This window comes from Ambystoma mexicanum, chromosome 9 (genome assembly GCF_040938575.1).
Source record: "Ambystoma mexicanum isolate Mex_15411 chromosome 9, UKY_AmexF1_1, whole genome shotgun sequence".
NCBI classification, from domain to species: Eukaryota; Metazoa; Chordata; class Amphibia; order Caudata; family Ambystomatidae; genus Ambystoma; species Ambystoma mexicanum.
In genome coordinates this window covers 520,567,583-520,584,034 of record NC_090931.1, presented here as the reverse complement: position 1 = coordinate 520,584,034, position 16,452 = coordinate 520,567,583, and the positions used below count along the sequence as shown (strand labels likewise).

Here is a 16,452-nt window from a genome sequence, read left to right as displayed (position 1 = left end):
TCTCAATTATGTTTATCGTACGACGGATATTGTCGTGGGTCCTTCTTCCCGGTATGAATCCTGTTTGATCTCGGTTGATTATTGATGGGAGGACCGCTCCCAGTCTGCTGGCTAATACTTTAGCAAAGATCTTGCCATCATTGTTCAGGAGTGCTATCGGGCGGTAAGAGTCTGGTAGTTCAGGGTCCTTTCCGGGCTTATGTAGCAGGATTGTGAGTGATTCGGCCATTGATTTGGTGACAGAGCTTGCGGATAGGAAGGAATTTAACAAGTTGGCCATCTGCGGTGCCAAGATTCTGGTGTATTTTTTGTAGAAGTTTGCGGTGAGTCCGTCTGGTCCAGGGGCAGTAGATTTGAGAGTTTTGATGGCTTCAATGATTTCTTCAATATTAATGGGGGCTTCCAGGGATTCCAGTTGGGTTGGGCTTTGAGAGGGTATAGTACTTAAATAGTCTGACAGGTTGTCTAGATCCGTAGGCTCTCTGGACATTACCGCTTTCTGATGCTTCATCAGTTTGTTAATTGTGTCTATATCGGAGTAGTGTAGTTTACCATCTCCTCCCCGTAATTTGAGAATGTTGTTTTGGGTATGGATTTTTTTCAGCTTCTGCGCTAATACCTTATTTGCTTTATTTCCTTTACTGTAATAGAACTGTTTTGCGTATACTAATTATTTGGCTGTTCGATCGGCGCAATGCATTTCTAGCGCTATTTTCACCTTTCTCAGGGATTTCTCTGTTTTTCTGGTGTGGCATATTTTCAATTCTGCTTCTAGACGATTTGCTTCTTCTTCCAGTTTGTTGGCTGCGATATTAGATATCCTTCTCTATTCCGCTCCTGCGGCGATCAAGGAACCTCTGATTACTGCTTTCATTGCGTCCCAGATGATGTTGGCCGGGGAGTTCTTTGTGGTGTTTTCTTTAAAATAGTTGACTATTGTGGTTTCCACTTCTGTTCTGATACATTCGTCTAGTAGTAGGGAGTCATTCAGTTTCCAATACCTCTGTATGGAGTTTTTTTGGCCTGATATGGCCAGGTTTACGGAGACTGGAGCGTGGTCCGAGATCATGCAGGTGTGAATTTCTGCGGTGTTTAGTCATGGGAATAGCACTCCGGATATTAGGATGAGGTCTATTCTTGAATATCCTTTGTGGACATTAGAATAGTGTGTGTAGACTTGTGCCTTGTCATTGAATAGCCTCCAGGCATCGACCGTTTCCGTTTCTCTGAATAGTTTCGCTAGGCCTAGGGCTTGGGGGAAGTCTGCATTTGTGGGGGGGAGAGTCTTGTCCAGGTGTGGGTTTGGCATGGAGTTGAAATCCCCCCCGATGATAAGGTGCCCTTCGCGGAAAGCCAGGATGATCGAGATCAGATCCGAGATGAAGCTGGATTGGGCGGTGTTAGGGCCGTAAATTGTGATGATTGTGATGGGGAGTTCTTCAAAATGGCCTTTAAGTAGGAGGAAGCGCCCCTCTGGGTCTCTTCTTATCGTGATCTTTGATAATGGGATTCTGTCGCTCAATAATATAGCTACTCCTCTTTTCTTCTTTCCTGCTGTGGCGAAGTAGGATTTTTTATATCTATTGAATTTTATTTGATGTTCATCTTCTTGCAGCAGGTGAGTCTCTTGGAGTAGTATGATGTCTCCGGACAGTTGACCTAGCCTATGTTCGATTGACCTGCGCTTTCTAGGTGAGTTCATGCCTTGGACGTTCCATGACAGGATTCTTATCTCGCTTGTGTCAGCCATCGGCTAGTCTTTTGGGTCCAGTATGTATCAGACTTTGTTCCCCCACCTGGGGCTGTGAGATCGTTGATCGTGCTGTGTAGTTATTTCGGGATGACATATAGTTTGTTGTTGTTAACTCGTATCCCTTTTTATCTGTACCTCCTAGAGCATTGTTTCGCTCTTTTAACATTTAGACTTGGCTGGTGGCAGTGCTATCTACCCTAACCTTCCTACCGTGATTAAATGATTATATTAGATAAACGTGGTATTGTTCTTGGCTATGGTTGGGTGAGGTGTAGTCACCCCCTGCACAGGGTATCCTAGGAAACCCAAGTTGCACTTTGCAATGATTGGCTGAGGTGGTTGTCTGGGCTGGACAACCCCCCTGCTGGGTGATTGACAGCCAGGCTGTGTGAATGGGGGTTTTGCGCATAAAAGGCAGGTCTCTTGGGCTAGAAGTCAGAACTGGAACTACAAGGAACTGAAGAGAAGCGGAGAGAATGACGGCTGCTGCAACTATCCCGTCCCAGTGAAGCCCTGCTGCAGTCTTGAGTTATCTACCCTTCAACGACTAAGAGAAGATCCAGTCCGGAGTCGTCTTCACTTGAGCCTGGTGGGGAAAACCAGCTCATCTTCCACACCCAGAGGACCCTCTTCCTTGGTCGAAATCGCTGCACATAGCTGTACTGGTCTGGATAGCCATTTGAAGAGCCTCTCCTGTTTTTAAGGAGCGCACCTTTTATTTGTTGTCACTGCTGACGGCTTCATCCCTGTGTGGTGCAGACCTCCTTCAGACGTCCTCCTTCACAACGAAGCTCCAGGAACTGTGGGTCTGCGGGAAACCAACAGGAACAACTGCCAGGGCACCAGCTGCATCATTGGAATAAGGTACTGTGTTCTGCTTGAGGAAACTGGGTGAACCCCTTTTCATCATTTCCAAGGCTTGCCCTTGTCTTCCCTCCTTCTTATAACTTTTGCTTCCGAACATTGACAATATCGAAGTACTCTTAGCTACGTTGAATCGTGAACTATCTGACTGTGTGACCTTCGGCAACAGGCCCCCGGTGTCACTTGACCCTGGCTCCGGCCCTTTGACTTTTGAACTCTTGTCTGAGTGTTTCTCGATTCTGTCTGCCTAACCGAAATATTGCCTATGATTTTTGCCTCCAACTCCCCCTGGGTATCTCAGGTGCTAAGTGTGTTTTTGCCCCGGTAGTATTTCATGTCACGGATACGCGTTTAATTAGTAGACCGAACTGTCAAAAAGTGATCGCAATCGTATTCACGGTAATGTGTTTTGTTCATAACACCGGTTCATTCAAACACAGGGTACTTACCTTGAGACATACCGTACAAAGTGAATTGGTTAGTTGTAGTATATTTGACGTATGGTTTGTGTTTAAGTTTAATAGAAGTGTTGTGTTTATAACAAATGGTTTAAAAATAAATGTACTTATTTTTCTACCTGAAACCTTGAGTCAGTGTTTGCTTGATTCACAGTAATTGTGGTGCCTTTGTGTAATCTCTGCTACTGCTCATATACTCTTGAGATAAGCCTGGCTGCTCTGCCACTGCTACCACTCGGACATAGTAGTACAGGCTTGTACCAATGGTAAAACTTGTATTGCCACCTGTGGTCTTAATTGTGTGTAGTGGTCCCTAAGGGCACTGCACAGGATTCTGCCTAACAGATAATTTGCGATAACACCGCCTCCCTGGGCAGGATCTTTGCTGAAAATACAAGTAGACTGTGTAAGGAGGTATCAGCCCTGTGGCAGGTTCTCGGCCGCATTGCTGATGCAATGGAGGCTGCGCGTCCGGCCCCCCAAATGGAGCAGGCGGCCACCCCTTCGTCCTCCAGCTCAACACAGACCAGCCCACTCTGCAGGTCATCGCGCACCCTGAGCCGGCCGGACATGCCGCCACCAGGTCCAGGGAGTGGCAGCAAGTAGACTGACCAGCCTAGTGGGGGGAGGTGAGGGTGTGTGGGGGAGTTGTGGGGGGAGAGGGAGGAGGTCATGGTGTGTGTGGGAGTTGTGGGGGGAGGGGTAGGGAGTGAGGGTCTGTGGGGGGGTGGTGGAGGGTTTGTGCACTTTCATCTTCAAATACACCTGTTGTGTAAAAAAAAGACTTGAGTGGACATTCATCATTGTGCATGTGTCATTTATTCATCTACAGTGCATAGTGTACATGTACCCCTACACCCAGTGCCCTCTGTCCAAATATCATGTCACCCTCTGCAGCCATGTGTGTCAGTAATATTGTGCAATCACTGACTGACGCACATCACGTCCCTCCTGTGCATCAGCATCGCAGTGATGTGCAGCCACATCATCTTCATCCCCTTCATCATCACCAGGTGGTAGCAGTTCAATGTCAGGGGGCAGGGGCACATTCCGTCGGATACACATGTTGTGCAGCATGTCACATGCCATGATGATCTTGGCCACCTTCTCATGCCTGTAGGAGTGCCCCACCCGACTGGCTAAGGCAGCGGAACTTTGCCTTCAACAGGCCAAAGGTCTACTCAATGACCACACAGGTATGAGTGTGGGATCGATTGTAGTCCTCCTCGTGCCTGTTCTGTGGGTTTCGGACAGGGGTGAGGAGCCACAGCTTCAAGGGATAGCCACGGTCACCTGCAAGGGAGGCAAGGAAAGGTATATGTCAGTCGATTCATGATGGACAGCTGTACTAGTCACACATTCCTGCAGATTACCATTGGTCACATGCACATGTCCCTGGTTGTATGCACACCATTTGTAAGCCCTCAATGTGTCCTGTGCCATGGAATAATGGTGTGGGTTGCATCTTCAAGATGATACACGGTGTGCACTGACGTCTTGTTGCTCATGCATTGTGTACGCATACAGCTGTGTTCGTGTCAAATTTGTGATGTGTTGTGTTCTGTATGATTTTCTTACTGGGATTCTTGGCATTAGTCTCTGCAATATTAGGCATTCAGCGCTGATTTATCACATGGTGACATGCAGCATTCCTGTGGTTGTGGCGGCCCTGTGACAGACAGTGGATTCCCTTGGTGGTTCAGTTCAATGCTCTCCCAAGGATACTTGTCCTGTGTGGTTATTTGCTGGAGACATCAACATAGTGCATATACACTGCATGTTGCTGGATGGTGTTACGGAGAGTGAGGTCCGCTGATGAATGGTGCACATGTTGTGGGATGTGGGGTCGTTTACTGGTAGTCGTCGACCTTACTTCATTCCTATGGGATTTGGGTGTCATGTTCCGTTTGTCATGCTTTGGGGCACAGTGTTTGGTGATGTGCACATTGTGCAGTCACATCAACATTGACACCATGGTGGTGTGTGCATCTCTCCCCCCATTTCAGTGCCATGTGCCGGTCATGCAATTTACCAAGCAGCCAGGCACGTTGTCCACCATGTCGCTCCATGAAGCGTGGTAGCGTGGAATTCCGCAGGACAATAGAGTGATTAGTTGATCCGGAATATCGGGCACAACAATGTGTGATGATCTTGCTGGCGTCGCATACCATCTGCATATTGATGGAGTGGTATTGCTTGCGGTTGCGGTACACCACCTCCATGGCATGCGGGACCACCAACTCCATGTGGGTGCAGTCGAGGGCACCTATACCATTTGGCATGCCTGCCAGTGCATGGAAGCCAACATTTGTATCAAAAATCTCCTGGGGAGTCCGTGGTAGGGATATGTAGTCCGTTGTGTGCTTGAGGAGGGCATCCAGCACTTGCTTCAGAATGCGAGAAAATAAGGGTTGTGATATGCCATGCATGTGCCCCACTGTGTGCTGGTAGGTGCCTGTGGCAAGGAAGTGGATCACAGACACTACCTCCAGTAGATGGGGGATGGCAGTGCGTATTTCAATGAGGCTGACAATGTCGTTGTGTATCATGTCCACGATGGTGGTGATGGTGTCCCGGTCCAGACGGTACAGGGTGTGGATCTGCTTAGGGGTTAGGTTGAAAGGACTGGCTCTGATGCGAGGGATTGGGGGCTGCCTATGTGGTAATGCTGGCTGCACTGGTGGGGCATTCTGGGCCTGTCTCACCCTCCTTCTCCTCCTGCATCTCCTCTGTGGTGCTTGCTGTTGCAGTTGTTGTTGCTGGTGTGGCAATGCAAGCATGTCCTCCAGCTCCAGTATTACTACTACTATTGGAATCACCTTGGTGTGGGAAGGGGTGTGGTGTGTGGGTGTGCTCCTTTTGTACTGGCTCAGACTCCAATGCCTCCACCTGTGCTGATTGTGTGCACCTGTGGCAGTTGGGAACACTGCACATAGCATTTTACGGTTGGTTTGCGATGCCGGTATTACCGGCATGGCGGTATCCCCTATTAGCGCCTTCATGATGCCGGTATTTGCTTGTCCGCCTAACTTGTGATTTCCTCCGATTAACGACATGCCGGTATGATAGGCCGCGTGCCCGACCCTCTGGCAGCGATCCAAACTACCTCACCAAACACCCTACACCTGAGAGTTTAGTATTTCAGGCTGCCACTTCAACCAAACAATCTGTCTATCCCTCTATCCCCCCGGATAGGGACGACAAGAAGGTTGATGCATGGGCTTGCAAGGTCTTCACATCAGGCAGCATGGCCTGGAAGTCTACTAATGTCACCTGTACCTTGCTAGATTGTCTTATACCCTGTGGGACTGTGTTGCCATGGCGGCTAATCACATCCTGGAAGGCGAGGAAAGAGACGGCTTTCTGGCTATAGTAAAGGATGGAAAGGAGGCAATGGGAGAGTATCTCCAGTCGGGATTGGATACTGTTAATAATAATGATGTGTTATTTATATAGTGCCTTAATCCAAAGCGCTTTACAGAGCACATATTTACATACATTATCACCCAACTGAAATTGGTACTCATTTACCGACCTCGGAAGGATGAAAGGCTGAGTTGTCCTTGCCGGTATTCGAACCTGCGACCTGCAAATCACGCTCAGATCGCAGCAGCGAGCGCTCTGCCCGCTGAGCTATCTTACCGGCTTGACAGCATCAGCAGATCCATGGCTGCAAGCACCATACTGTGCATGTATCCGTGGTTGAGAAAGTCGGGGTTTGCACCGGACGTGTAGGCCAGACTGCTCAAAATGCCCTTCGACGGCTCAAGGTTGTTCGGCAGCAAGGCGGATGAGATTCTGGAGAAGCTGCAGACCTCCAAGGCAGCGGTTAAGTCCCTTAGCACCTCCATTCGACAACCTCAACAACCCTATTCAGGCTCATCTTCCTGGAGGGGTTGTTCTTTTCGATTCTGTTCCTTAGTTGGTAGAGGTAGAGGACAGGCCGGACAAAGGGGGCAAAGAAGATTCCCTCGTGGTGGACGAGGAAGGGGTGCTAAATCAGCCCCAGCAGCGGCATCTTTACCCTCAGCCTCTGCTGCAGCCGCCTCTAAGCCACTCTGAGGCCTTGACCCACAAGACCCTGGTGGGAGCCAGAATCTCTCAGCATCTGAACGAATGGCGGGCATTACTTCAGATGCTTGGGCACTGGAAACAGTAGCCCACTGTTACTTCCTTCCTTTTAAAAAAAAGAAAGCCGCAAGATCATCCACCGGGAACCAACTCTGTTGAAATTCCATATGCACTCATTGTGCAGGAAATATTAACCCTCCTAGAGAAAGGTGCAATAGAACATGTACCTGTGCTGGAGAGGAACAAGGGTTAGTATTCCCCCTACTTTCTCATTCCCAAGAAGGACGAATGATTGAGACCGATCTTGGACATAAACTTGAACAAATTCCTCAGGAAGTACACATTCAAGATGGTTACCCTTTCTCAGATCCTTCAGGCTCTCCGACTCCAAGACTGGTTGGTATTATTGGACTTTCAGGATGCTTACTTTCCTGTGTCAATCCATCTCAAGCACAGAAAGTACCTGAGGTTCCCGGCAGGCGGTTCTCATTATCAGTTTTGAGTACTGCCATTCGGGCTGACCTCTGCCATAAGGGTTTTCACCAAGCTGATGGTGGTAGTGGCAGCAAGTCTCAGGAGAGGGGGATTCACATCTACCCCTACCTGGACGATTGGCTGATCAGGGCTCGTTCACCCGAGCAAGCACAGGAACATCTCAGTATCACCTTCCACTCCCTACACATACTGGGCTTCTCCCTCAATTACAAGAAGTCCCCCATGATACCATTCCAAAGACTCCAATTCATCGGAGCAGTCTTGGATACTTCCTCTGGGAAAGCCTTGCCTCCCGGGGTGAGAGCTCAACACATTCTTTAGATGGTAACAAAATTCCAGAATGCCCAGCATCTGCCACCCTTCAATTTTCTGCGGTTGATCGACCTCATGGCATCCGGCATTTTTCTGGTGCCAGAGGCCAAATTGAGGATGAGATCGCTTCAATGCACCCTCAGGACTCAATGGTCCCAATTCTCAGGGAATATATCAGATCAACTGCAAGTTCCGAGCAGAGTTGCTCAGTACCTTCTATGGTGGGCTTGCAAAGACATCATTCTCAAGGGAGAATCTTTTTGACAACCATGGCCGGAGATAACAGTAATGGCGGATGCTTCACTCATGGGGTGCGGCGCCCACACCAGCAAACTGACTATGAGCGGTCAGTGGTCTCCATCGGAGTCCAAACTACAAATCAACCTTTTGGAGCTAAGGGTAATCAGACTAGCGCTGAAGGCCTTTCTGCCCTCTGAACAGGGAAAATTGTCCTGATAATGATGGACAACACAGTAGCCATGTATTACCTCAACAAGAGAGGAGGTGTAGGGTCACTACCACTGTGCAGACAGGCAATGCAACTCGGGCGATGGGCGATACAAGAAGGAATCTCTCTGTCGGCAGTTCACCTAGCCGGAGAGCAGAACACGTCAGCGGATGCTCTGAGCAGGCAGAACACATGCTTCCATGAGTGGGAACTAGCTCAGGAACCCTTCAGGAGATCTTCACCCTGTGGGGAACCCCTCAAGTGGATCTGTTTGCAACCGGTACCAACCAGAAGTGCAAGCAGGATTGCTCAACCGAATTTCCCCCAAGAGGATCTCTAGGAGCAGCGTTCATGGTGGACTGGGAATTTCCATTCCTGTACACGTTTCCTCCAGTCCCCGTCATTCCTCACTTGTTCAGGAGGTTGAGAAAGTTCAGGAAATCCATGATCCTAATTGCCCCGGATTGGGCCAGGAGGACGTGGTACCCGGACCTTCTGGACATGTCCATCTGCCCTCCAATACGTCTTCCACAAAGAGAGGATCTTCTTTCACAAGAGGAAGTTCGGGTACTCCATCCAGAGGCAAGACACTCAGCCTTCATGCATGGTTTCTGAGAGGCTGAGTTACAAGGATTGGGACCTCCCGGATGATGTAATGGAGATTTTGCTTTTGGCCAGAAGGCCAGCAACCAAATCCTTGTACCAGTGTCGTTGGAATAAATTCAGTAACTGGTCCAAGGACAAGAATGTGGATTCATTTCAATGTGGCACTCCAATGGTGCTTTTTTTCCTGTTGCGCTTGGCTAATCTGGGGCTCCAGATTGGGACCATAAAAGGATACCTGGCGGCGTTTTCCATTTTTAAGTGCTCCTCTGAAGAGACTCCTATTACAAAATACCTTTAATTGTTCAATTTCTGAAGGGACTCACTAATGTGTACCCTCCAGCCCCATTTAATGTCCCGCTTGGAATTTAAACTTTGTGTTAAAATGTCTAATTTGTTAAGGATAAGGTTGTCCGCAGCGTAAAACCATATTCCTGCCGAAAGTAGTCTCCGGCTTCCATTTGTCGCAGAAGATAACCATACCAACTTTCTACCCTCCTCCTCATTTAGGCAAGGTGGAAAAGAGGCTGCATAGGCTGGACCCAAAAAGGGCTCTAAGCTTTTACATTGCAAGAATGGCAAAATTCCGCCAGGATGATCAACTTTTTGTGGGATATACCGGCCCTAGATTGGGCCTTGCAGTAACTAAACAAACCATATCCCGGTGGATCACACTGGCTATTGGGGAATGTTATAGACTTGCGGGAAAGGACCCGCCGGAAGGGCTTCAAGCTCATTGCACAAAAGGCATGGCAACTTCTGCAGCTCTTCAAACGGGTGTCCCTATAAAAGACATCTGCTCAGCGGCTACTTGAGGTCCATTCATACATTTCTCAAGCATTATTGCTTGGACTCCTTTTCCACTCAAGGAGGTTTTATTGCTAAGGCAGTGCGCCATTCGATTCACAATTAATTTAAATAGTACTCCCTCCTCCAAATTGTCACTGCTTTGGAAGTCTATCAAAGATGAGGAATACGTGGGAGGACACAATCCATTCGAAGAACAAGTTACTTACCCCTGGTAACATTCTTTCGACTGGATGTTCCTCCCAAGTATTCCTCATCACCGCTCCCAGCCTACCCCGCCGTACAATTTACGTGAATTACATTCTGCGTTTCCTGAGAGCTTGCGGTCTGGGGCACGCCTGGTTAGTTCCTCGATTATAGGGAATGAAAAAACAGAACTGAAGCCAACGGGCGCGGCACAAGCTATTTGTACTGCTGGTGACGTCGACGCTCAACGGCAGACCTTGAGGGACATAGACATCATGACATTGTGCACTGTGCCCTCTGCCAAGAATTTGTTTTCAGAAGCAGCAAAGCTGGTGAGATATGAAAATCAAAGATGAGGAATACGTGGGAGGAACATCCAGTTGAAAGGAACGTTATCAGGGGTAAGTAACCTGTTCATCTGGAGCTCTTATGGGCTCTGTGCCAGATTTTCAACCATGAATTTTCTGAAATGTCCTGTCCTAATTCTTGTTTTCTACTTGAGTGCATGTAGGGCAATTTGTCCGCCTCCACTGACTTTTCTAGCAACTTATAGCATTGCAAAATCTTGGATCTCCTGCCTCCTTACATTGTGAGTTGTAGCCCGATTAGGCTTCTAGTAGCCGCCCTTTTAACTCTAGTGTTCGTGATCCAGTGTTTAATCTTTGTGTATCTGAATCTTTCTCAGGGAGGGAGAAGTTTGTCTTACGTTCGCAGAAAGTTAGGGGTTCGCCCTCCATATATAAATCAATCAGTGCTAATGGTGTGCCTTTTTGCCATTTCATGAAAGCCGGTTTTGTCATCTCCGGAGCAAACACTGGATGTCTAAGTGAGTGGAGTTAATGGGCCAAGGCGCGCTTTATTCCAGTGTTTTGGTGTACACGCAGTGATTGGCAATATTTCCCACAGGTTCTGCCTGACCTCTTCACTTATGAAAGGGAGAACATAAAGAGGGGGATTCAGGGCTGCCATTTCAATAGCCTTCATCTCTGGGTCCTCATGGTATCTGGCCACTTGTGCATTGGGGCCAATTGCTTGGCTATGCAGTATTTCCCTAGGGATGGAACACCCGGGATCTAGTTATGATCTTTCCAGGTACTCTAGGGGGTTTGTGAGACCAGATAAATTTAGTAACCGCCCTCTGCATGCTCTCCAATTCCTTTGTTGCTATTTGAATCGGCAGGGCTTGAAATACATATAACACTTTGGGAAGAAGAGTCATTTTCACTGCCTGAACTCTTAACCAGCCAGGACATTTCCTAAAGGTCCCATCGGGTTAATTCTTCCCTGAATTCTTTCCAGAGGTCAGGGATATTTGCTCCTGCTATGGACTTTTACGATGAGGTGAGTTGTATGCCCAAATATGTGATTTCTTTGTCTGCCCATTTAAAAGGAGAACTTTGCTGAATAGTCACTAGATCGGCCTGGGTTTCAGAGATATTCGGGACCACCGATTTATGTTTGTTTATATGGAAACCTGAAACATCTCTGAATAGTCAACTCCGGTAAGGAAGTGACTGGTTTTGTAAGGAGGCAAAGAACATCATGTGCGTAAGGTGCAATTTTATGTGTTGCGCCCTTGACTGTTACTCCTTGGATCAGCGGATTACAGCGGATTCGCTGGGCCAGCGGCTGCATTGCAGGTATTGAGGGCGAAAGTGACAGCTCTGTCTCGTTCCTCTTCCAATCGAAATGGGTGGTGTCCACTCACCGTTGATGTTAATTTTAGTTTTAGGAATTTTAAAGTTGGCTGTAACGTATTGTATAAAAGTCAGGCCAAAGGTGAACCATTTCATCAGTGCCTCGAGATACTCCGAGCTCATGCTGTCAAATGCTTTGTGCGCATCAAGCGACAGTATCACAAAGCAACCCGAAATCAAGATTTTTGAAGCTATGAGGTCGACCACCACCCGCTTTATGTTTACATAGGGTCCCCTCTCTAAAATGAACCCTGTTTGTTCTCACTCTATTAACTCTGGAAGAACTCCCATCAGACGAGATGGCTTCACCTTCCCAAATATCTCTGCGACCATGATAAGGAGAACAATCAAACTATATGCTGAGCATTCCTTCCGGTCATTCCTGGGCTTCGGGATTGGCATCGTCATCAACTCAGCTGTAGATTCTGAGACCGATCCAACCCTCGGGAAGGTATTAAATAGTTTTGTGAGATGGGATGAGACCAGCTGTATAAAGACTTTGTAAAATTGGGCTGAAAAGCCATCTAGGCTAGGGTATTTACTGGTTGGGAGGTCCTGGATGGCTTGTTGGATCTCCTGCTCGTTGATAGGGCCTTCTAGCACATCTCTAGCCTCTCTAGTGAGCTTCTGAGGGTGTGCAGACTCAATGAACTGCTCTCGCTGCCCTGGATTCTCAGGGATTTTGGCCTCTGCCTCGTGGTAATATTCTGCCATTAGCAACATTTTGCCAAGTTCAGAGGTTATTGCCCGGACTATCTCGGAGGGCGTGAATATAATTTTGTTTGGCTAGTTTTCACAATCTTGCAACTAATAGTTTGTTCGCTTTATTTCCCTTTACATAGAAATATTGTTTTGTGCTTAGACTGGCTTGTGCCGCGTTCTCCGCCAAATGGGATTCTAGCATATTACTAGCTAGTCTTAAATCTCTGTGACTTCTGTGATTTCTTAATTTTGTGAATCTGCTCTTAACGGCTGACCTCACTTTCTCCACGGTGGGCCTTTTTAGCACTCATGCATGCTGCAGCTTGGTTAATGATTACTCCCCTCAAGGCCTCTTTTCCCACGTCCCACAAGAGACATTGGTCAGTGTCTTCAACCTTGTTCTCTGTAAAGTAGTTGTTTAGTGTTTCTGTAATATGGGCTCTCATGTCGACGTCTTTTAGAAAGAAGTCATTTAGCCGCCAGGGCTTTCTCTGCTGCTGCTGTGTTGGTAGGTCCAGATCTAGGGACAAGCGTACTGCCGCATGGTCTGATAAGACTCTTGGCAGGATCTCAATGACTGTTAGTTTCGGGATCAGGGTGTTAGAAACTAAAAGCATATCCAACCTATAGAATCCCTTATGCACCGCCAGATACAACGTGCCATCCGATTCATCCGGGTGAAACAATCTCCAAGTCTCTATCACAGAAAGGTCCTGCAGCAGCTTTGTCATGACTAGGAAGTTGTGTTTGTCTGCACTTGTCAGTGGCAGAGTTTTGTCTACTGTGGGGTCCACAATGCAGTTAAAATCGCCTGCTGTAATTTGCTGCCCATCAGTAAAATCTGTCGGAGAGCGTGCAAGGGATTACAAGAAAACGTCCTGCCCTATATTAGGGGCATAGACGGATACTAAGGTCAGTATCTTGCCCTCCAATCTAGTGTTAAGAGATATATATCTCCCTTCTGTATCTCTTATTACACCCTTAACTTTCAAAGGGATCCCCTTTTGAGCAAGAATACACTATTGTTTCTTAGGTATTAAGTAAGATCGACACTGAATAATACTTCAGTTGACAGACTCACAGTTAATTGTGGAGTTAATTGGATTTACTTGTTTTTACAATCAAGCTTTAAATGGGAACTGTAGGAAGTTGTGTATTTTAAAAGTGAATGGAAAATGAATGGTTAGATTTTTCTTGGATGTAATGTAGTGATATGAAGTATTTAAAGATTTGTATGGTATGAATGTAATGTGATAACTTCATTTGAACTGTAACATACTAAATAAATAAATCAAAATTAACAATAGGATGTGATTCTGTTGCAGGATACTTCTTTGAAAAACTCGAGCCCTGGATTAGGTGTATCTCTAAAAAAGCACCCTACCTAGAAATCACTTTCAGAGTTCCTAAGACTTTGAAAGGTCCCTGCTCCAAAGGTTATTCTGTAATAGCTTCTACACAGCTAATTAGCTGTAGCTCGGTGTTGTCACTCCTTTCTTTTTTCATACGTTCTCTTTATTATTTTATGATTAGGAATGAGTGACAGGACGGTAGACAGCTAGACCTTTGTAAAAGATCTTAACTGATAAGCTATCTGAGCATTATCTGTCGCTGGGATTTTACTGGGTGTGTATATTTTTTTTAGATGGTGCTCATAAGTCACAGGTTGATGTCTGCAAAGCAAGAGTATCTGAATTTGAGCTGCTTAGCCTAATCGATAACCTTTTATTGTAAATTGTAATCGATTAAATTGGCATCCCATTCGTGGTAAATCATGAAACGCTGCAGATTTGAAGAAACTGAGATGTGTCCTTATTCTAAATTGTCATTTTTATTTTTTATTAGGCAACATCATTAACACTGGAAGGGGGAAGATTAAAAAGAAGCCCTCTCTTGGTTCGAGGTAGAGATTATGAAGTTGTACCAGAACCTGTATGGCGAGCACTTTACCACTGGTATGGGGCTAACTTGTCCCTTCCGCGGCCTGTAAGTACTGACTGTCCTTGGTGTGCTTTTTTTGTTTTGCTGTTCTCAAACATTTAGTCATTCAAATGTGTTTTTAGTTTTGCATTAAATTGAATCTTAGAATGCATATATGCAATCTTGTGTTAGCAGATTCTGAATAATGAAGGTATCATTGTAGGTATGTCATTTCTGTGGGAATAATTGTTTTGTTGGGAAGAAACTCTATGCCCACAGTGGATTTATCTCTGTCCTTAGATAGATTTTTCTCTTATATATGTACAATAGAGTTTAAACCAAAGTGGTCTTATTTCTCTGTGGTATAACTCAACCAAGAGTCCTGGCATTAGTTACAATTCTGCTTAACTATAAAATCATGCTTACATTTATTTATTTTATTTATTGGGTATTTGTAAGAAACCTATACAACAAAGAGTGTTTCCAGGTGCAACAAGGCAAAAGAGGAGAGGACAAGGGAATAAACAGAAAATAGCAATAAAACAACAATAACGAAACTACTTGGCCTTGTGACATTCTGAATTTGCTCATATAGATTACTTCATTCACATCTCACTGAAATAGATACAGAGCTGATGAACTGAACCACAGTCTCTAGCATGAATGCTATTTCTGATGTTTCATACAAAATCGACATGTTATTTGTCAGTTTTTTGTTGATCGGTTAAATGTATACAGACGGACACGTACCAGCACACAGTTCTTCATCAGCGTACCTCCTTAAGTCTATAATATGTTTTCTTGCCAGGTGTGTCTGTATTCTGTCGGAGCCTTCTCTTATTTTGTTTTCATAAAACAAGTTCTCTCTGTAATTAACACGTTCATCAACTTAAATCGATTAAACCATAGGTCGACCAGATCAAAAACAAAATCCCAGTACATCACAACAACTCCCCCCCAATCTTCTCTTCCCACTCCACCCTTCCCTCCGCCTGAACAGCCCCCTAACTCCCGCTGACAGTTTCCTCTCCCTGTTAGCTCTCCCTCCCTCTTATCACCACCACAAGCCACGTACAAGAGGTGAATCATCCCGTATCCAGCCATCTGGCCCATATTTTGGGGAATTTGTGGGGGCTTCCTGTGTCTCTATACACCCCCCTCTCCAACTCTGCGCAGTGGTCCATCCCTTCTAACCACCTCTGAAAATTAGGAGGTGCAGGAGTACTCATTCTGTAACCATCATTTTCTTACCCAGCGTCATGGCCGTTGTGATCAATATTTTATCCCAAGTACTGTATCTGGTCTTGCTACGTGTAACGGCACCACCTTAGGACATTCCGGTATGGCTTCCCCCACCATCCCCGATATCTTGCGTCTAATATGATCCCAGAAGGCCCTCGCCTCGGGTATTCCCAACCCATATGGTAAAAGGATCCCACCCCACATTTCAGGCACACTAGGTCTGCTGCCCATCCCATTCGATGCAGGCGGTCCCTGCTGTAGTACACTCTATGTAACACCTCATACTGTATCAATCGCAGTCGTATGGTTATACTCGCTTCCCTATGTGTACCCAGTGCCTCCACCAAGTCTTCTTCTCCATACGCCCTGGGTCACCATGCCACGGCTCTCTCAGCTTCATCAGGGGTTTGGAAGTAAAACTGTTGAGCATCTGGTATGCCTGCATGAACGCTTTCCCTCTGATCTCCTCCTCTAAGAGGGTGGCTTCTATCAGCAACCTCTATGATAAGGCCCAACTGTCTCGCCCATCCCGGGACATTGCATGTTGTAGCCATTAATATGGGTATTGGTTCCCCTGCCCCAGGCCATACCTCTCCTGCAGCTGCTGGAAGCAGGGTGCTGATTTTGTGTCATAATATCTTGCATTCAGGCTATGGCCATCTTCTGCTACTTCTTCTGCATAACCAGTTTGTTCCCCCATATGGGCCCTAAGAACAACCTAGCAACTTCAGTGCAGAAACTTTTGTTACAGGAACGTTAGTTACTTTGCACTTGGAACGTTACAGTTACTTTGCACTAACAACAACCTATCCATACTATGGTTACAAGTAAAACCAAAAAAAAAAGAAATTCGCAAGTTATGGTAAGCTAAGCAACCATAACTCACGCCACCAC

General features: G+C 46.4%; 1 protein-coding gene across 2 annotated transcripts in view; it reads left to right on the top strand.

Moving 5' to 3' along the window:
• Nucleotides 1–16,452, top strand: part of USP32 (ubiquitin specific peptidase 32) — a 3,569,419-nt gene that overhangs the window by 1,547,103 nt on the left and 2,005,864 nt on the right. For both annotated transcript variants that reach the window (XM_069615070.1, XM_069615069.1), the window contains exon 15: nt 14,242–14,382. In XM_069615070.1, coding sequence (XP_069471171.1) covers nt 14,242–14,382 — 141 coding nt within the window. The remainder of the gene's footprint in view (nt 1–14,241; nt 14,383–16,452) is intronic.